The sequence below is a fragment of the Camelus dromedarius genome, chromosome 9, assembly GCF_036321535.1.
Source record: "Camelus dromedarius isolate mCamDro1 chromosome 9, mCamDro1.pat, whole genome shotgun sequence".
NCBI classification, from domain to species: Eukaryota; Metazoa; Chordata; class Mammalia; order Artiodactyla; family Camelidae; genus Camelus; species Camelus dromedarius.
Genome location: NC_087444.1, coordinates 5,890,249 through 5,912,971, shown reverse-complemented (window position 1 = coordinate 5,912,971; position 22,723 = coordinate 5,890,249). Strand labels below are relative to the sequence as shown.

At 38.6% G+C, this 22,723-nt stretch overlaps 1 protein-coding gene across 2 annotated transcripts in view; it reads left to right on the top strand.

Moving 5' to 3' along the window:
* The window catches only part of DPYD (dihydropyrimidine dehydrogenase), a 720,636-nt gene that overhangs the window by 582,233 nt on the left and 115,680 nt on the right, over positions 1 to 22,723 (top strand). For both annotated transcript variants that reach the window (XM_031457506.2, XM_064488745.1), the window contains exon 19: positions 6,720 to 6,862. In XM_031457506.2, the coding sequence (XP_031313366.2) occupies positions 6,720 to 6,862 (143 nt within the window). The remainder of the gene's footprint in view (positions 1 to 6,719; positions 6,863 to 22,723) is intronic.

The window sequence follows — 22,723 nt, the reverse complement described above, 5'->3', positions numbered from 1 at the left end:
CCTTCTGAATATACAGAGGGTAGAATCATCACACATCCTGGATATAAAGATTTCATAGCACAGAATCTGAAAATGTTTATTCCTTTATTGTTTTAGGAGCATTATAAAAGATAGTCATTTTTCATTGCAGAAGTGAATCACACTTTCGTAACTAAAAGAATCAAATAATACGGAAGTATAGACATCAAACTTGAAAGTTTCTCTCCAACCTGTTCCCCAGAGATGGTAACAGTTTAAAACTCAGCATTCTATGCATTGACATGCCTGCATACTAAATGTAACATACTTTATTTAACCTGAAATGGGACCACACCATATATACTGTTCTGCTACTTATGATTTAAGACTTAACATTATATCGTAGAGCTATTGCTGTGTCAATTTTAAAGGTTTCTTAGTGTATCATACATGAATGAACTATAATTTATTTAATAGCATGACTACTAGTGATTATTTAGGTTGTTTTCACTGTTTTGCTATTAAAAAAACAGTACTTCAAGGAACATCTTTGTACATGCAACTTTGCATCTGTGTACTAATGGAATAGATTTCTCAAAGTGGAGTTTCTGAATGAGACACATGTATTTAGATATTGTAATTGCATTATAAATCTAATAAAGATTTATTCACACAAACATGCATTTGCAATCATAGATTCAAACTATAATATTTTAGAAATAAAATGACTTAGGATCTCCACTTTTGACATCTAGGAGATTCATTAACATCCTTTAAGTACTAAATGTTTATCCCCACGTGTTTATAGTGAAAATTTATGGCTCTGATCAGTTGTCTCTGGCTCAGCTAGTAACATTAGCCCATGTCTGCTGTGAGCCAGGCACCGTGCCAAGTGCTTTCCACAAATTGTAACATGTAAGACCCCCGAGTTGTTATAATATTACTGTCATTGATGTCGCTGGTTCACAGGTGGGAAAACTGACGTTCTGGGAAGCTAAGGAGCTTGCGCAGAGTAACAGTTGTGTAATGTGCCGGAGCTGAGACTCACGCTTAGTTGGCTGGGCTTCAGAACCGGTGCTCTTGTCATTAGACCTTCGGCGACATGGATACTGATTTTCTCAAAGACAGTACAAAGATGATCCTCTTCCTAACTGCTCCACCGTCGTTTCTCAGCTACAAGTATGGGCTCTGATGTCACAGAGACTTGGTGGTCTTTTTCTGTCCATCTCCTTTAAACCGTCTGACATCAAACAAGATATTTACTCAGCTAGAGATTCCCTTTCTTCCCATACAAAACAGAGATGATGGTATGTAGCTGCCCAGCACTGTCGGGGTTAAATCACACCGTGTAGGTGACGAGACCACCCCATGCACACGCCCTCTGGCTCCTTCCATACCAGCCCCTCACAGTTTTAGGAAGGAAAACCACCCCCTCTCTGGTGAAGAATAGTACTTCTATTGCTTGAAAATAAAATGCCTGGCATGTGCTAGGTCCCGAGTGATAGGATATGAATTGACTACGCACGTATTGAAAATGTTCTGAAGCAGATAAACATAGCTATAAAGATATGAGGATTCAGGAAAAATATCTTGAAATAGTCAACAAAAATTAAATCATCTTCATAAGAAAGTGTTCAGCTTTTCCAATAAACCTAAAATAACAACAGCATAAAACAATTGGTTTTCTTCCTCCCATTTGCCCTCTTTAGCTTTCGTATCTCTAGATATAACCCTGGAACCTTTTAGTGCTTCGGTTTCTGGTTGAATTATGCTAATTTTCTCAGAGGACTTTAATCCATGTGTAAAGATGTATTTTTAAATAGCTGTGCTTTACATATTTATCAGCCTATTAGGTTCATTAACATTTTAAAGTTGTTTTAAAGGATACATTTTTGGTGCTTGATTTATGTCTATTTTACAAAAATCAATCTCTCAACTCCTAAATCCTTGAAATTCTTGATTTGCTAATATTTTCTTTCCTCTGCTTGATGTTAAAACTATTAACAATTAGGCAGTCAAAGTTCAATTTCTAATGAATTTGTTATCCACTTAATTCATTATATTTTAATTAATGTAAGCAAATTAAAACTACATTTCCTTTTTGTATACACAGTGAACACGAGTGAGTATTATAACCCAATTTCTGTTTTATTGCCAGCTAGAGCTATTATCAGGGAGTTTATTGTGGACTTAGCTCCAACAATTAATTCTGTAACAGTAACTGTCCTAGGAGTCAGATGATTAGGGAAAAAACAAACAGAATTGAACTCAATTATTCAAACTTCCAGTTATCCAAAATTAGCATATGCTCCACACTATCTTGCCCATTAAAAATGTCTTTTCTCTTCAAGGATTTAGTCATGCTAAGCAGAGCTTTGCTTCCTTCTCACCAATAAACTCACGTTCTGATGTTGTCATTAAAATTCTTGTATATTGATTTAGTACACGGACTTTTTGATTCTCAAACTAAAACCTTAACTGTATGGATGTCTGCCTTTGAGATTTTTACCATTGGAGTCTGTGAATCTTACCGTCCTTACGATAACCACTCAATGAAGGCTGTGGGAGAGGAGGAGAGTGAAGGGAGAGGTGTGTTTCTGCTAAGGCAGCAAGTGTGATAAAGTCCCAGCATCACAGGCATCCTGCTCTCGTCTCCAACAAAGAAAACTGGCTTCCTTGCGTTACTGAGCACGCAGCAACAACACAGAGGGCACAGAGTAGACTAAACGAATGCTCGTGAAATCAGCTGTCCTCATGGGCTGTGCAGGTCACAGAGCAAACATCTGTGTAATTTTTTATTGTGCATGAGCCCTTTACATACGTTAAATCATTTAATCTTCAGAACAGCTCTAAGGTGTTATATAATTTTATTATTTAATGGATGAAAAAGCAGAGGCACAGTGAGACTAAGAAATGTTCACAAAGCTACATGGCTTGTAAGCAGAGGAGCTGGGATTTGAGCCTAAACAGTTGGCCCTGTTGTCTCTCTGATGTTGTAACTAGTTCGTCCTCAAATTCCCTTCTTTCTAGAATTTCTGTTAGTAGTAATTATAAAACTATAAAATGTATGATGTTTAAATGAATGTGAAATTGTCCTAATGGAACATGTGTACAAATGAATCATTGGACTCATTTAACCTGAAACAACCTCCTGAGACCAGAGGCTGGTGTTTGGGCATCTCCCCCGGCTGGCAGTACGGTTAGAACACAAGCTGATGAACTGGGATTGTCCTTTTAAGCTTTTTGGATTCAGATACAATTGTCTCTTTTTTAAAAGAAGGCATAGCTGCTTAATATTTCTTGAATAGACAAATGCACAGATGAATGAATGAAGGAGGCCTGGGTAAGGAACCTGTTTATGTTATAATACAGTAATACTTACATATCAGTACCTAATACTACTACTAATGGTAGCATTTTTGGAATTGCATTTAAGAGAATGGAGTATCCTTTTCTTAAGAAAATAAATCTCCAGCTTACTAAAACATTTCTTTCTAGACCTTGAATCAATTCATTGTTCTGTAAAGTTTATCTGAGATCTATGAATTGAAATGCTGATTTGCATTTTGAAATGTGACTATATGGAAGGCTAGATTGATTAGATACCAAAAGTTCAGTCTAGTTCCCCAGCTTATCCACGAGGACCACTCAGGAACAAATCAGATCTCTGAGCAGCAATGTTGGAACTCAGACATCTAGTTCGCTTTTTGTTTGTTCGTTTGTTTGAAACTGCAGCTTGTTTCAAAATTTGGGGATTCCAAATGGCTTGACTTTTCATTAGTGCTTCTCACAGAGTTGAAACAGAAGAGCTTTATGTAACTGAATTTCCCACCAGGTTCATCTGGTTACCCCATGCAGATGAGGCTTAATTTAAATTGCACATTGCCTGTTAATTAATTAGTTAGTTAATTTAAGCATACAGGATTTCAATTTCTTGATTTAAACCTTGTTATTTCCTTTAGGATGGAGTCCACATTCAATTCCTTAAGCTTCTGAAACTGGCTTCTTTCTCCCTGGTCTTTGGTCTAAAATCATTAATCGCTGTAGCCGTGATAAAATTTAAAAAATTCTTTTCTCAATAAGCGTGATTCTGGAAATATTTATGCATTTTAATTAACCTATGCACAATCCTGTGTGGTATTGACATATGTATTTCCTTGACAGCAGAAGTTTTATTTTTATATTGAACCTATTATTTCTTCATTTCTGTCATTTTAAAACTAAAAAGAAATTTCTATATAACAATTTAGAAAGAACCTGTTATATACCTTCAAATTCCTTCCAAAAACCTTTCATGATGGGTAAAAGTCATTTCTAAAATCTATTCCCCACAAAAATGCTGAGAACAGGTAGATTGTATTTCATATTAAATCAACTGAGTTATAAAGAAAACCGATCAAATGGACTTTATAATGGAAATTACAACTGAATTCACTATTACCCAGCAGCAGAAGGATCTAGTTCTTCATTTTTGTACCACATTTCCTCAGAGAACATAATTACTCTTAGTTTTTAAAAAGATACCTTTATTAGTTTGAAAGGTTTTCATGTTCATTAGGTAGATTACAAAAGTTTTAGAAAAGGAAGAAAAACATGAAATAGAAAACGTCTTATTGACCTAATTGAACATCTTCAAATGCCACCAAGGATTCGCTGATGTTTTTGAACACCTGTGTAATAATGTTGCCCTTTAAATGTAACTGGTTAAATTTCCAAAGCTGTGTTCTGGGACTTTGCCATTTGATGTCCATTAATACCAATTGGAATATGTGGCCAAATCCCTGTGTACCACTCTGAAATTTTACCCCTTAGTGTTAGTGATAGTTTTCTAACAGTGCAGTGAGACATAAATTATTTATCTGCTCTAGCTCAAATTTCCTTTACTCTCCAGGGTCAACTAAATAAGAAAAAAAAAAAAAAGAATCCCAATGTTTCTTTATTACTTCAAAGTAACGTGTGTAAAGGCGCCATCACCATAGTATATATTGAACGTGTCAATTATATTATGCTGAGGTAACTGTGTGTCTTTCTAAAAGGTTTATTTAAGTGACAGATTTCCTTAAAATGCTAAAAATGCTTTCTTTTAACTTCTACTCTTGGATTTCTTTTTAGTATAGCTAAAGATATGTGTATGTAAATATGTGCGTGTGTGTGTTTTCTGGCTTTATGTTCTCCTATCCACTATGTTCGCCTTTTTTATGGTCAAACCTACAGACTAAGAAGAAGTCACTGATAAATATTTTGAAGTAGGAATAGAATCTGGATGTTCAGTTTCTAATTTGCCCTGATTTACTGCCTTGTGTTTAAATGTCGGTTATGGATTATGGAATTCTGAAGTGTCAGCATTAAACATTCTTGACTAATAAACACTAATATCAAGAAGAAGCTGTTTAAGTGTAGAAGCACCACGTGGACATTTCCAAAAAACGTTTTGGTGTTGAGTCCAAAATCGTTAGTTACACGTAAATTCAGTTTCATCTGAAATGAACAGAAAAGAAAACCACCGATTTTAATGGAAGTTACTTGTGCTTCCTTAAAGTGAGCACAACAAAGAAGACTTATTGTGACACTGGAAGGATGCTTGTCGGGGAGGTGAAGTTAAAATGCTCACTACACGATGCTTATTTTACTGTTCGCTTGTATTGCTGTTTGTGGAGCTCTGGTTTGAAGCAGTGCCACATTCTTGCAGAAACGCAACTATTTTTACTCTGGAAAATGCCTTTTAGTGGGGAGGGTATAGGTCAGTGACAGAGCATGTGCTTAGCATGCACAAGGTCCTGGGTTCAATCCTCAGTATCTCCATTAAATAAATAAATAAACCTAATTACCAGGCCCCCCAAATAAAGTGGTCAGAAAATGCCTTAAAAGACCATTGACCTGTGCATGTACATCAGAAATATCAAATTATATTGCTATGTTATGAGTACATTAATTTACTCCAGGTTGTGTTAACCCTTGAGAGTCTGAAGCAGCCTTAGTACAGTATAATCATGTAAAAAATGACCTCAGAGTATTTTGTCCACCCATGCAGCTTTTGTTACAATTAATAATGTATCAGTAATGTTTGGTTAAGTAAAGTATAAAAAATTAAACACACACTAATGACTGAATTCGAGTAAATTCTCTTTAACTTGGTTGAAATTTCCTAGTGTATGAAAAACTAGATTAGGCTCACTATGTTTCATCAGATTTGGGGAAATCCATGGAAAATGCAGTATGGAATCTGCAAGTTCATGGGCACCTTGCTTGTTTTCACAGTGTCTCTGTTCGCACCAGCTGCTTTACACTTCGCAGAAACACAACAGAGCTGTATGTCTACTTATGCACTACATGCGATTGTTTTTCTTTTTCAAAATGTGCTGGTCCTTGTTCTTTTCAAAACAGATGCTTGAGTGTTCCATACAATGTTTTACACATGCCTGTATATCAAATTGCAATACGTATGTGTTTTATGCAAGAGCTCTAGAATTGCTACACCCACTTCCCTGACATGCCTGCGTGCAATTATAGCATCAGCCCTAAAATAAATACACATCCATTTACACATTAGCATACTTTGAAACAGAACGATGTTTATATATTGCATATGTATACGTCTTAAATAGACATAAAGACATTTGAATTTTGTCTAGTGCAATGCTGCCATTCTATACCATGGCCACACTACACATGCCACCACACTGCCATCAGTGTAATAGTGATTGTAGGTGATGTGCCCAGGTGGTCAATGCGCTAACCGTCGATCATCCCATTTCCTGCAGGCACAGCCATCAGACCTATTGCTTTGAGAGCTGTGACCACCGTTGCTCGTGCTTTGCCTGGATTTCCCATCTTGGCCGCTGGTGGAATTGACTCCGCTGAAAGCGGTCTTCAGTTTCTCCACGGTGGCGCTTCTGTCCTCCAGGTAATACTTGTGTCTGTCTGTCCATTCAACACGCTCCTTCTGACAAATAAAGTGTAACCTATGTGACCATGAATATATTCATTCAGGGTCCCTTGAGGAAGAGCCAGTGTGGGATCAAAACCCGCAGCATTCATTAAGTTTCTGTTATGAGTTGAGCAGAGACCTGAGGTTCACTTCCTGTCCTACTGAGGGCTGACAAACCCTCTATTTTTTTTTAAATGTATTTGGTCACCTATCTGTTTCTACAATAAACGAGATCAGGTACCAAATACATCCTGTACTACCGGATAAAAACCAAATACATGAGGAAATCTGGGTAAAAGTAAAACCTTGTTTGAAAAATAAAAAAGTCAAGGGTAAGGCCAATACACAAAGTTGATGTCATGTGGCTCAGAAGGATTAGCAAACTTGACTCTGAACTTCCTGGTAGCCCAAGCAAATACATCACTGGATTCATCCTTTCAAAATAGAGAAGTAAATTCATTGTTTGCCGTCTTGTGGTACAGAGCTGAGGAAGTTCATCCATTGACTTCCTCAAGTGATACTTTGAAGTGTAGCACATTCCACTCTTATCAGCACCTCTAAAACAGCTTAGAGTTCTTTAGTTTTTTGTATTATTTACACACTTGCTTTTTATATTACGACGTTGCTCAGCATAGACCCAGTGCAGTGTCTCAGCGCATTATAGCATAAGCATTTCTCTGGGGGACAAGATATTCAGGTTTGGGTGGTCTGACTTGGCCCAGGAATAAAATTTTTCATACGATGACTAGGCTGTGACCTCAGAGATAATCTTCTTTTAATATGCCTCCTTACTATCTAGCACTAACAGTAACTGAGAAGCAGAAATGCTTAGCACCACATATATTTTCTGGCAAGAAACTTAAGTGCAGTATCTTATGTTGCCAATTTGACAATCAGAGTTAACATCCTGTTATGAAACATAATGTAAAGTGGAAATAACATGTATCAAAATGCTAACGGAGGCAGACTTCTGCTCCCAAGAAGACGGAGTAGGCGCACTTTCCCTTTGCTTCCCAGTAAGTACAATTAAACACCTTTATACATAAAACTACCATAAAGAGACTCTGAACGGTGGAGGGAAGGCAGTCTGGCGAGGAATCTCACAGGACCCAGGGCACAGCTAAGGGGTGAGTTTCCTGGGTTTTCTTTTGCCTCCTATGTCCCAGACTTGGAGCCAAAGAATCCGTCAACCCAGACACAACAACAGGTGCAGACAAGAATGCCTACTTTTTCCATCCAGAGAACCAGCAAAGGCACAGCCTGGCAAGATAAAAAACTTTTATAGCATAACTGCTCTACTCTAGCCAAATGCCACAGCTAGAAACTGCAGCCTCACACCCATCCACCCAAACAAAGGACAAGCAGGGGTCTTCTATTTCCAGCTCAGGAGGCTGTAACAAAGGCGCCTGGCATTGCTTCTGGGCAATAATGCGCTCCCTTAGGTGGGAAGCCAGGATTTCCACCCCCACTGAGAGTAATGAGCGATTGTCCCCTCTCCTCCCCCACGGGGTAGTGTCGGAGGAAATCTGACAGCGAGTCAGGACGTCTGTCACCACCCAGTGGTAACAAGGTCACGCTCTCCCTCCCCCCACGCCCCTCTGGTGTCACTGGAGGCCTAGTGGGAACGATAACAGGGCACTCCTGCCCCTGCCGGCCAGGGAGCTGTCAGTGGAGGCCTGCTGGGGAGCAGAACCCAGTCCTCTCCCAGCCGTAGCAAGAAATTGTGCTCCCCAGATGGCAGAGGAGGCCAAGTAAGGAACCTGGGTGGTAATGAGGCAGCGTCCTCCCTCTCCCCTGCCAGGATGGTGTCCAAAAACAGCCAACTGAAACAAAAGCTTTAAACAGAGTGAGGAGTCTCTTAACATAGTATCCAAAATGTCAATGTATCAACTGGAAATCTCTCACCATACCAAGACCCAGGAAGAGCTCAAGCTGAATGGCAGAAGACAGTTAACAGATGCCAACACCAAGATAACAGAGATTTAGAATGACCTGATAAAGATTTTTAAAGCAACAAACATGCTTGAAACAAGTGGAAAATATGGAAAATCTCAACAAAGAAATACAAGATACAAAGAACCAAACGGAAACTTCAGTATTGAAAAATACAATAAGAAGCACAAAACTTAGTTTATGGACTCAGCAGAAGAATGGGGAGGACAGAAGAAAGAGTCAGTGAACTGGAAGACAGAGCAGGAGAAATTAAACAATCTGAAAAACAGAAAAAAATACTGAAAAAAAAAAAAAAAACAGTCTCAGGAAACTGAAATTATAACAAGAGAGCTAACATCCTTGTTAGCAGAGTGCCAGAGGGAAGGTCAAGGAAGGAGGTGAAAAAGAAATAACGTCTTAGAACTTCCCAATTTTTGTGAGAGACAAAAACTTACAGATTCAAGAAGCTGAATGCACCTGAAACAGGAGAGGTCAAAAGAAATTCATATCAAAACACATCATCATCAGACCTCTGAAAAGTTGAAAAAGGACCTTGAAAGTAAGAAAGAAATGACATCTTACCTATAGGGAACTAACAGTTCTAAGGATAAGAGATTTCTCATCAGAGACCCTGAAGTCCAGGAAGTGGAATGAAATTTTTCAGTTGTTGAAAGAAAAAAACTATCAACCTAGAATCCTATTTCCTTCAAGAATGAGCAGAAAAGAAGACATTTTTAACTCAAGGAAACCTAAGAATTTATTTCCAGGAAGCATAGCTAAAATATTTTTCAGTTGTTGAAAGAAAAAAACTATCAACCTAGAATCCTATTTCCTTCAAGAATGAGCAGAAAAGAAGACATTTTTAACTCAAGGAAACCTAAGAATTTATTTCCAGGAAGCATAGCTAAAAAGAATGACTAAAGGAAATTCCTCAAGAAGGAAGGAAATGATAAAAGAAGGTACTTTGGGACATCACGAAGGAAAGAAGACTATAGAGCAGTGTCTTCAAGAAGAACCTGGAAGATAATAGATGTCTAGGCTTGAATGTCACCTGAATTTATCTTTGTGAGCATGAAGAAGAACATGGACTTGAGGATAAAAATGGGCTATGAGTGGGTTCCAGAAAAGACTCCTGCTCACGTCCAGACGTGATCTTGGGCAAGTTACACATGGAGGTGTAAGTATTATTGTCTGCCATGGGCTGATTCCAGCAACTGCTCCATACAGTATCTCCATGCCTACCTGAGAGTGAAGCAGCTTTGTACTTCCTTGATTGACATCATCTGAGGCTTGGAGCATGGAAGTGGTGCAGCCAAAGTCACATGACTAGTGCCAGAGCCAGAACTCAGACCTCGAGTTTCACAACCGCAAAGTCAGCGCTCTTCCAACTGGTTACACTCCATCCTACTCTCTGAACTTTTATGATAGGAGTATCAGTAATAGGCAGATCTTGCCCACCTACTCAAAGCTTACATGTTTAGCCTGCAAGTATGTTCTCAGCATAAGGATTCAAAGAAGAGTAAAAATGTGAAAACACAGAAAAAATAAGTCAACATGATACATTCTGAGCTGAGATGTGTACTCAGTGTCGGGACCGCAGTATGTAAATGCATAGAGTACTGGGTGTCCTCATAAAAACACGTGGTGAAACAATCACTCAGATTACAGTGTCTGCTTGGGCTCATCTTCAATTGAGCAGCAGAGAGTCACTCAAACTACATGAAGAAAATGAAGCCTCTTAATTGTGTATATGAGTGGAAACTGGAACTGTGAGAACCAGGCAGGTAGTTCTGGGCTGAGACATCCTTCATCTCTCTTTCCGGAGCCTGTGATTTCTCCCTCGAAGGAATCTAGAGTTCTGTCCACTCTCCTGTCTCCAAGGCTTACTCCTTGTTTCTGCCTCCTCTGAACTTGCGCCTCACACGTGGTCCCCATGCGCCTGCTCCATTTGGTGGTCTTCCAGCTCCAGGTCCTACATGAAATTCCTCATCAGCTCAACATCTGTTGGCTCAGGTTTTCAAAAGAGGAAATCTGTCCGGCTCAATTTATCTTTTCATGCCAGACCTCCTCATAAAACACTGGTCACCTGATGTATTACCTGGTGTATCGCAGAAACACAGGAAATACTTAAATAAATAAATATGCTTGAATTGTGATTTTTTTTAAAAAAACAGATTATGAGGAGAGGATGAAAGGCTCATCCTGCTATTAAAAAGTGGTTGCCAAAGCACCGCCCTTCAGCTCTGGCTCGGAACGGCCCAGAGAATTCCCAGCTATGTAAACTACAGACTCCCAGTTGGTTTCGTTAAAAACGTTAAGTTCCACACATAGGCTTTTGCTGGTCGAAAATTGCAGATTATGTATCAATTCTATCATTAGCTAGAGTCACATTTTTATTCAGCCAGAAAATATTTTTAAACCCATTTTAGCTGAAGTATAAACTAAAATCAGTAGTAAGATATATTTAGGGCAGTTGTGAGTGGGAAACCCTTGAATTTACAATTCTGGCGTGGCAGTTGGATGGAGTAGAAAACGTATAATGCTTCTGTCTCTCTTCCATTGTGACTGAGTTTTTCCCTGTCCCAATCCCCAGTCCTGGGCTGATCTAAACTCTCATTTTCTATGCTTCTGGGCTGCTGGATGTTATTAGAGAAATTCAAGTAACTCTGCCAATTGAATTTACTCCAAATTCGTTTAATGTTGCCTGGGCCTTGGGTGCTGGTGAGCATCAGTTTTTATTCATCTTTTTAAAACAATTTCCCAACAGATTCCCTCTAGGAGTTGGTTCAGATCTTTTTCATACGCCTCAAGGCCTGAATTCCCCCATCATCACCCTCCCTTTTCTCTGTTGCCATTTGTTCCCTGGCTCTTACTGCCTAACTCATTCCTGCTCTCTGGTTCCATACCGTTTCCTTTGAAGGACTCACCCACTTGTATATCTTAAGGTGGAATACTATCAAATCTTTATTTCTAACTATTTCTTCTCAGATATAAAGGATGTACTGACCATATGCACCTTTTGCAAGACATGATCAGGCAAATGAAGTGTATTTAAATGTAAGCGTGATGGTGCTGACATACTAGAGTATAGAAAGAAAACTAATAGGTACAGAAATAGTGATATAAATAAATATTTTTGTTCTGATTTTCTTGATACACATATATAAGCTATATAGATAGGTGAGTTCACTACTAGAATAAGGATTTATACTCAAAGTAGCAATTTCAAATGCAGTTTTAAATGAATTGCTTAAATTTTTGCTGATTGAGAGTTTAACTGAGGTATAAAAATCACAAAATATTTTAGACAACCTTGCAGTTTGTAAAGGGAACTGCCTTTTGGGGTTTCGGGTTGCATTTTAAAGGGCCATTTTTTGCTTTTTGAAGTCATCTTACCATCTTTAGGAATGTATCATCTCTCATTAGCCCTGTACCACCTTACTCTACAACTTGCTTTGACAAGGATGTTAACGTTTCAGTGGTAAAACATGCAATGAACCTACCTTAAAAATGCTTCAGTGATTGTTGAATGTAGAAGCTAAGGATTTAACTAGAGAGAAATTTGAATATTCCAGATCATTTCCCTGGTACAACTTTGGAATGAAAATGACTATTACAATCAAACCAGATGCAATACTTTGGCCAAGAAATTAGGTTCAAAACTGGTTATGTGTTTGTATTTAAGAGTCGCTAACTCATAACTTTGTCAGTCAACTCAACTGACTTCTCATTTATTTAAGGGAACCCCAGTGACTGTGAAATCTTATTTTTCATCTTTTTTGATAGGCTCTCATGAGTTAAAGTATGCAAGCTAGATCTCTAAAAAGTTCAAATGAAAATTATTAGTCAGTTTCAGGTACTGAATACTGAAATTTATAAACACCTCCTTGTGAAATTACATTCTCAAACTCTTCATAAACTCTTGAGGTCTTAAATCTTTTGGGGGGCTACTCTGAAGAAAAGTAGTTTGCTTCTGGCTGCCAATTAGTTATTCATGCAGGGGATAGAAAATAAACAACGTGACTAATTCCCCTTTAAAACAATTGGAAATACTAGTTTAGTAAATTAACACTGGCTTTTTTTTTTAACTTTTAGTTTGTTAGTCCCAGACTTAGCCTTCAGAGTGAATTCTCTATTCCCTTCATCTGTTTTAAGTACTAGTCTACAATTTCTGTTAGTAAAAAACTATTTAGGGATTTGTATTGCAAACGACACTCACACTGAATCACCTCCTTTTAGTGACAGGCCTTGTCACAAATGTTCACTCTCCTCTGTTGTGAATAGATGGAGGGTACTGTGCTACACCGCTCTTTTCCACTGAGTTACTACGGATTTCTGTCATTTAACTTAATGATATTGCCATTACAATCCAACCTTCTAAGGACTTTGATTCAGGACATCAGAAGTGACAGGAAGCCTTCAGTTCATCCACATACAGTTATGACCGGTGCCTTCACTGAGATTGTATGGGTGTTTTTTTTTTTTCTTCCATTTCTTTTGTATGGGTTTGTCACAAAAGTTAATAGAAAATCCTGAAATATAGCAGAAGGAGGGAGCATGGTGGGCATTTGCCATGAGTCATGGTCACATGACTGACACTCACTAGACTTACATGAGCAAATCAATTTTTAACAATAATCAAAGCGGCTCTGATGGAGCTAGTTCAAGCTAAGTGGAATTTTTTAATGTGACCAACAGATGTATTATTTTACTAAAACTGGAGAAAAAGAGGTAATTGAAGCAGCACGATGACACTGTTTCCACGTGACTGCAGATGCCTTACGACATTCTGTCTTGGTCATAATGTACAGGAAGACTTCAGTGCTTCAACTATATTGTTGGAGGTCTTTAAGTGATAAAAAAAAAATTTGTATTCTGTATTCTAAATTCTTATTGGATAGCTGGAAAATATATTTATTCAATGATTGCTTATGTTTTCTTTTATCATTATTCACTTTAAAGTCAGGCTATGATGTATGACAGAAGAGTAGTTGATAGATACCATTCAAAGTCACTTTAAATGGTGTCAGAACTGTTTCACATAGCTAGTTAAAATAGACATATTTTTCTTTCCACCACGCAGTTTCTTGTTTCCTAGCTTTAATGAGTGTTTCATTTACAATTTTAAGAACAATATGCAAGTAGGTATTTTAAAAAAAAATGGAACCCTATATTCTTAGAATAATATATAGGAAAAAACATGCTCTTAGTATCCATTCAAGGAAATCCAAATTACTGAGTCAATTATTACATTATTTTAAATCACTTTAATGGATGGTTACTTTAATGGAAGACGTTTCAATTTTTGAAAAGCATCTGGATTCCAGTGCAACAATGTTGTTTATAAGCAATAGAGAAAATTAAATGGAAACCTGCTAGGCTTTCGAATGATCACACACTCTCCACTTGATAGAAAGATTAACATCTAGATTCAAAGGAAATTAATTGAAATTAGATCTAATCTTTTTGAATGACAGTTTTACTACAAGAAAAAGTAACGTATCACACGATGACTATTTATGTGAGAAAATAACCATGAGGTAGCTAAAATGCTTGCAGATATAGCCATATGAAATTTCTGGTCTTGTATAAACTTCCTGGCTGAACTTGTTCCTGACTCTGGCCAGACCCTTTGTCTTGTCTGTTCCTTTTTACATCATATGCAGTGATACGGTTAACTACTAATTTCACTTCTTCATCAAAGAATCTTCATGTGCCTCACCAAAGTTTTAAACTACTATTTACTCTCTTAATTCTTCATTTAAAAAAAAAAGCCCAGTTGTAGATATTCTAGTTTCACATATTATTTTCCAAACATTGGATTTTCTCTTTTGGTTTTCTCTGAATCCTTCCAATTTATCAATATCATTTGAAATGAATTGTGATTGGATATAACCGATTTTTTAATAACCATTCCGTAACTTATCCTCCCAAGTGACTATTTCTAATAGTCACTTGGGAGGGAATGTATTTTGAACACCGTAAGTAACTACCCTCCCTACTTGGAGAGTGGATTTACTATAAACGAAGCTGAAGAGAGCTGAGTTGAGCGAACAGCGTTGGTTGTTGAACTGAGCTATGTATACAGTCAGGAGTCTCCCTTTCTGTTAGTTCGAAAAGAGGTGAACAAGATTCATTCTGAGCAGTGCTAACATCCACCAGGGTAATTATTTTGAAAAAGCCAAACTCATTTAGATGTATGCAATTGTGTATATTTTTTGAAAGTCCACCTCAATGTTTTATGGGCTCATTTTGGTAGTAGGTTAAGATTCGGAAGTCAGACTGTACAGAGAATGAGAAAGCAGGAGGCCACAGCAAATATACTGTAAAGAGTATTAATGATTTGATGAAAATCACCTTCTGTTTTTCAGAAAGTCTTTTCTAGTTATTAATGCACTTGACTCTTGCAAAGGTGTGGGTATATCACTATTTTTAACCCCATTTTACAGATTTGTAATTCCCTTGAGTTTATCGAGTTGGCTGTCCAGTGTGATTAGAAAGCATGTTTCCTGATTTCTACCCCATGATTTGTCTGTGCGCCTCCCACCATCCATGTTACTGTGCTCAAGAAGTGTGCTGGCAAAATGAAAGAGAATTTCATCATAACAAACATGTGAATTCTTGCTCTGTTCTCTACTTATTAACTGACAATTTATTTTCAATTCTTGAGCTACACCTGTTTATCACAATCTTGTAATTCTACAGGCAAACTGCTTGCTCCTTATTAAAGAATTTTACCTGAATTCTTCGGTTTCCAAAATTACTTTAAATTCGAATCAGTGTTTCCATGTGCTGAGTAAAGGGAATCCTGAGATTTCTAGAAAACTGGCCATCCTAGGCCTCCGGAGTTCTTTTGAGGGAAATATAGAAAACCAGTTGGTCAGATTCTTAAGTAGCATGAAGTAGGGAGACACAGTAGGTTCTGATGTAGGCTCAGGAAGAGCACCAGATACCTACACGACTGATACAATGTAAAAAAAATAAAGCTAGTTATTGATAAATGCAAGGTCCTGTCCTTGGCTACATAAACTTAACTACACATCTAAAATACAAATAACCATGGCAAAGAGAAGATTTTGTGGGAAAACTTTAGATGGATTTAATTAACAATAAGATCAACAAATATAGCATGTTGATGTCGTTTCCAAAAAAAAAAATGCTGATGCGACCTTAGTTGTACTTGAAAGATGATATTTAGTAAAAGGGAAATGATGTGCTCAGTGAACTCTCATCAGATGATATTTTCATTTATCATATGGTGGGCACCCACTATGTGCCGGGCGTGGTTCTAGCCCCAAGGACACAGGGATGTTCTCAGGCAGCTGAGAATGCTCAGGACCTTGCATGCTAGAAGCACCCTCAAAGGAGTGATAAAATAATCGAGCCCAGACTTGAAAGAGTAAACAAAGAGTCAGCCATGCAGAGGTCTGAAAGAAAAGTGTCCTCCGGCCAGAAGAAGAGCAAGATCATAAATACAAGAGCCAGGGGCACAAGGCAGAGCAGTCTTGCCCTGTTTCAGGACTGAGGGACACAGCTGAGATGGGCGTGATAAGGGATGAAGGGGCAGTAACAGGCAGAGGTGGATCCTGGGGGGTCCTGCAGGCCATGATAAAGATGGTAGATGTTACTCTGTGATTAATGGGAAACTATTGAAGAGTGACAAGGTCTTTACATTTTCACAGGCTGACACCAAACCCCTTCTGTCGCCACAAATCCAGGAGCAAATAAATGCTCAGTGGGCCCTTTCTGCTCTGCACTTCCGCAGCACATTGTTCTCTTTTCAATGAATGGTTTTTATCCTCCATGATGTCAATTCTCCTCTCTTCCAGGGCTACTGGCGGCCACCTTCATCCTTGGTTAGCTGCCTTGCAAATATGTTTTGACTGTTCCCAAGGATGATGCTTTCAACACAAATTCATCACGTCTAGAAGGAGTGTATCTCCAAGTACATGTCTGTTAGTGGTAGAACAGTATCATCAACTTCCTATACAATAAAAACATTATTAAATATTAATCAAAAAAATTGGACTAATGCAAACCCCTTTCCAGAGCTGCTCAGTTCTGTCATGTGCTTAATATATTTGACTTTTTCCCCAAGGGTTCAGACCAGAGTAGATTGTTCGTGCCATTCTACATATTTCTCCTACAAGAAAAAGTAAAAATACAGACTACGAAAAGACATTTCACAATTGGTTTCTCATAAGTGCCTACTTCCCTAAGAGTTTCCAATCAGGACATTCAGTTTCATATCCCACTAGTCTGCTTTGTATGTGCTGTCCTAGTTCTTCATCACTTTTCTTAATTGCATTTTTGAGATGACACTGAATTATTAGTCATTATAATAATGCTGTTCCTGGGTTACGGCCACTCTTCTCTTTAAAGGACCTTTCTCTGCCATATTGCTGACTCTCCTTATTTTAATGGGTACACAAGAGATTTAGATTTTTTTTCTTTTATTTTAAGACTGGTTTCTTCAGTTTTTTTTAATGTATCTTGATGTCTTGGAGCAGCAATTTTTCGTAATTATAACAAACCAAACTTTAGAAACTTTTATCCTCCTGGCTCCTACCCGTGTGTGCATACAAGTCTGTTTGTAGCCAGCCTCCTGTGTGGTCCTCACCCCGGCAGTGCATTCACAGCACACCGACCCTCTGAAGTTACCGTCTTCTGAAAGGATCCAGTCATCATTTCAGTCGTGATGCCTTCAGTTGTGGTTTTACTCCACCTTTTCTTCTTTTTTCTCCCTGTTGAGAAACTCCTGACTTTCTTCCTAACTCATTTCTTGTGGAGCACACTTGAAAAAGTCTTATTTCTAACCATCTTCAAAGATTAGAAGTGTGAAGATTTATTTATTCACTTTTGATCTTAATATAGGAAGTGTCTAAGGTAGAGTGGAAAGAGGAGGAGAGAGTTAGGCAGTAGCGTTGAAGGGAGTATCGCAGTTCAGACTCCCAGTCCCGACAGCGTCTCCCTCCTGCTGCCGCCCCCTTCTTGCCCCCCAGCAACACCTGACCCGTCGGGGAGGCTCCAGCACCCTGGCCCAGCTCCCAGACTGGTTGGAAAATGCCAATCAACTCTGATTATATTGATCTCTAATTATAAACTCCTAGAAGGAAGAGTACCAAGATTATGTAATTCGTCATGTAATTGACATTTCTTGCAACAGAAGATGATGATTTACTGAGGAATACAGACTAAGCAAACAAGTTGGATGCACATTTATTTTTACAGTATTAATTATGACTCTTATGCAAATAGTGATTATGAAAGAAATGATAGTAACATATCAAAGTTCTCATAGGCCTAAAACGTTTTTGAAGACTTCGGTTAGATGTCACAGCTATGTCTCCCATTTAGAAGTTTAAAAGATCAGTGATAAGTTAAAGAGACATGAGAAGTTGTAGAGGAAATTGCTGTCAGGGTATCTCTCCAGGTGCAGTGGCTCCTAATTCACAACTCGGAAGCCAGGCTCAGGCCAGATGGCCTGTGTCTAGGCTAGGCGCGTGGTCAAGGTCAGCTCTGGAATACAAGCGTACGCTCTTTCCACCAGGTAGAAGGATTTTTGTCAATTAAGAGTTTGACACAAACATGAGGAAACCTGGATTTTGTCAGAAGTATTCTGTGCAAACGTGCATAAATATTCACTGGATTTTTGCATCTTCTCTCACATTTATACTCAAAAAAAATTACCTCTGAAATATACTGTTTACTTACATGTTAAAAGTTTGCTTGAGGAAAGAAAATCATATCATCAATGCTCCCAAGTAAAATGCTTTTAGGGGAAACTTTTGAATAGTTTATTGCAGACTATTCAGCAAATTGTAATTTCGAATAGAGGACCAAATGGATTTCTGTTTTATTTAAGTTAAAAAAAATCATTCAAAAGCTTGTCTCTCTAGATACGTGTGTCTGTGCCTCGTGTGTGTGTTTTATAGCATCAAAGTTACCGTTCAGTAGATTTCTAAAAGGCTTTTGAGACAGAGACATGAATTTTTACAGATTCTAATTATAAGTTAGAAGTCATCTCACTGTGGGAAATTTCAAATGGAGACAATTAGAGAAAAACTCCAGTGGAAAGAAAAATGCATTATGGAAAAAGCAATAAAAGCACAAAAAATAGGAAAGCAAAATCACTTCTCAGTAGCCTCTATGATTCAACTGTAGATCAATAGTGTGTAGTTAATGCATTGCCGGGAGAGCATTAATTTGCAATTACTGCAGGCGATCTGATCCTCTGTGTTCTGTCCGCGGACACAAATGGCCTTTTGTTGGAAGAGGCTTGGTGGTCATTGTTTTCAATAGGGCGACAGAAGGGCAGAAGGTGAGTGCAGGTCACTTTCAGTTGCAAGTTTCTTACACAACACAGAGTGGGAACCTTTGTGGCGCAGCCACAAAGAGTCACATGATGGAGTGTGGTGAGCCTGAGCCTGGGCACGTCTGTGTAGGGTGGATGTAATGTGCGTGGTATGATGGTGGGTAAAAACGATTCAGGATGAAACTACAAGTGCTCTGAATTAAGCATGAAGTAAGATGGCCCTTTCATAAACCTCTACGTGGGAAGACGGGAGAAACTTCGGTGCAACTAAGCGTGTGTTTTGAGATGCTTTCTTTTGAGCACGCAAGCCAAGAAGACTGGAAGGTTGAGTCAGACGCCCCAGCACACCACACATTCCTGAAAGGAAGTGGACCTCAGCTCTTTAGAGATCATATTCTGATCATAAACGTGCCGCTGGGACCCGAGTGGCCTTGTCCGGAGTCGGCTGCACAGGCAGTGATGTCGACCTTAGAATGGCCAGCAAGACACCAAGGACTGCCCCTCACTGCTGAAGGTTTCAGCACAAATGAAAATGCATCAAAGTGCTTAGAGTGGAATCCTAGCTCTGCTTCCCGTTAGCCGTATGGCCCAGGTTATCAGATGTGTGAAATATTTATGCCTGTCTTGTCTGTCAAGTGGGGATAATAATGATACCTACTTCATAGGATGGATGTGAGGATTAAACGCCATCACACACAAAGCGCTTCGAACAGTAACAGCAGTCAAATACCCCACAGATGTTGGAGATGAGTGATCGCCATCATCCTTGCCCTACTAGTATTTTAATGCACTGACAAAGAACTTTAAAACAAGATGTGCAGCCCTCCCTCTAGCCTAGCTTTTAACTAGCATATATCTTAGGTCAGGTTGATTGAAAACTGAGCCTGAGAAAAGGGTCAAGTGCTAATGTTTTGTCGGAAGGCAAGATGTAAGGTAGCTGGAGTAAAAGAAAATAGAAACGAGACAGAGAAAGATGGGATTTGAATACAAGGTAATGAATTACTGAGCTGGTCACTGCTTCACAAGATGCAGAGAGGCAGACAGTCAGCTGGCCACGTGGATTGTCTCCGGATAGAGTAGATAAAAGACAATCCAGGTCAATCCGTCACGAGGAAGCTGGAAAGAAAATTTATCAGCCATTCCTTTCCCTTCAGCCTTCTCACTCACATTGGCTGAAGTTTATCCTTCAAGAGTGTTAGTTCTCCCAGCCTCCAGGGTGTTATCACCTTGCCAAAGCCTAAGCTTATGTCCTGTTATAAAAATCAAACTAAAAATCTCACATAGAATTAGAATGGGGAAGACTCCAAGAAGTGAAAAACCAGGAAGGTAAAGCAAAAGAATGTCAGTAATGCTTAGGAGTTCTGTTTCTTTAATCTTACTGGAAAAATGAGACATACTACCTGTTACAAGAAGCATTAATATTTATACTATTATTATTATCATCATCACAAATGTCATCAAATTACATAAATGTTTATGAACCCTGCCTAATTGAAAAGTGAGCACATCCAAATAAGTCTGCATCCTTGGCAGAGTCACTCCCAGATTCCTCAAATGTGTCCTATGCATTAAAGTATTAAAATTAGACTATTTTCTTACAAATAAACAGTGATCAGACTTGGTACAAATGCTTATGTCTGATGCGGGTATTTTAATGTTCAGAACTAAATACTATTTAGGAAAAGTTAAATAGATCAAGAGATTGGCTCCGATGGTCTTAATAAGCAACATCTGTTGAGAACTTCAGGCATGAGATTCACGCCACCCGGCAGTGCTGTGCAGTGGTTATAAATAACGCCCATTCATCCTCTGAATAGTTCCTGAGTATTGAGAGGGGAACTGAATGAGAAGATTCACCCAGTCGTGTGAAAGCACGGAGAAGAGCCTCACAGGCAGATGGGGCAAAACCCTGAAGGCAGAAATCAATGCAGGAAAGACAGAATAAAAGGCAGGCCATCTTCTGGCAGGCTCGGAAAAGGGCAGTGTGGCTAGAGCTCAGTGGGCGTGGGGAGGAGAGGTGAGCAAGAACCAGAACACGGTGCTTGACCAGGTGTTGTATCAGGTGTTCCCATTTTTTCCAAAGTGACTTAAGCCATTGCTGGCTTTAAGCAATGGGGAAATACAATCTATTTTATATTTTAAAATAATCATTCTAGTTGTTGTGTAGATAATTAATTGGGGGGTGGTGAATAGTGGAAGATGAAAACTATCCCAACAGTCCAAGTGAGAGATGATGATGGATTTGAGTAACAAAAATCAATGGATGCAGAGAGGAATGGAGAGATTCACAGTAATATATGGAGTGCAGCAACACTTGCTGAGAGATGAGAAGTCTGTGAGCAGGAGTAAAAAGGAGTGAGGGATGATTCCTAGGTTTGGGACTATTGGAGAAGTAGTTGTAAGGAGTGGAAAAATTAAGAATGCTGTTCCGGCCATAGGAGACATCCCAGTAGAGCTGTCAGATGGGCAGTTGCGTCTTCCTTTTTCTATCCTACTTTTCAGACATGTACCAAGCCTTCAAATGCATGAAAAATAACCCATAAATATACGTCTCCTCAGCTAGGATGTATGCTCCTTTCCATTTCTTATGAATGCCTGGCAGTGATTAGGGGAATCTGGCACAAAGTAGATACATGGATACATGCTTGTGGGTAGATGCTGAGAACTGAATGACTGGGTAGATGTCTGTATCAGCGAATGTTTAGAAATAGACAATGAGCATCTGGGTGTTGAATAGTTCAGACACCAGTTTCAGTTAGTCTTACCATTCTCAGGTATCTGTACCCATCTAGCCGTGTATCTGTCTATATCCTGAAGCTGAGTTTAAGATTGTGAGTATTAGAGGAAAAGACTAAAAGAAATAAAACTTGCATCAAATGTATATTTTAAATAACGTAGATAATATAGGAATATTTTAAGTTACTTTATTTAAAGGTATACATTTAAAAATAAAATCTGGAAATTCTAGAAAAGATTTCCTCCCAAAGGAGAAGGAAGGAAAAAACCCTAAATGTATTGGTCTTTAAAAGTGTGCTCATCCATTTTCCTAACTTGTTTTCTTTAAATATTCAGGAAATATTGCTTCTCTGTTGTGTTTAAGGGGTCAGATTTCCCACACATTTAATGTTTTTGTACTCATGAGTCTTTTGAAAACTTTCGAGGCAGACTCTCCTGGCCTGAAACATATATATTCACGGTTACCCACTTCTCTTACTCAGTTTACCACCCCGTGAAATCAGAGGAAAGAAACAAAGTGGAAACTGTTTGCTTCTTTTGTATAAGCTGACAGATCTGAACCGAGAGGACCTGAAAACTTCCTAGAATTAAAAATTGGGGCATGCAAATATAAACCTTCATTATCTCCAAATCAATTATGCTGTGTTTGTAAGACAAAGAGGGTAACATGTCTAAGGATCAAAATATCAAACCTGCCTCGCCTCGCTGGCTTAATCCCACGGTGATAGACATGTCAGATATTATCATATTTAGCATATTTCTTCATGTGGAAAATGATAGGATTTCAGTTGTCATGTTTTAAGGGCAGGAGCCATAATCTCATTATCATCTCCCTAAATCAATCACTGCATCCT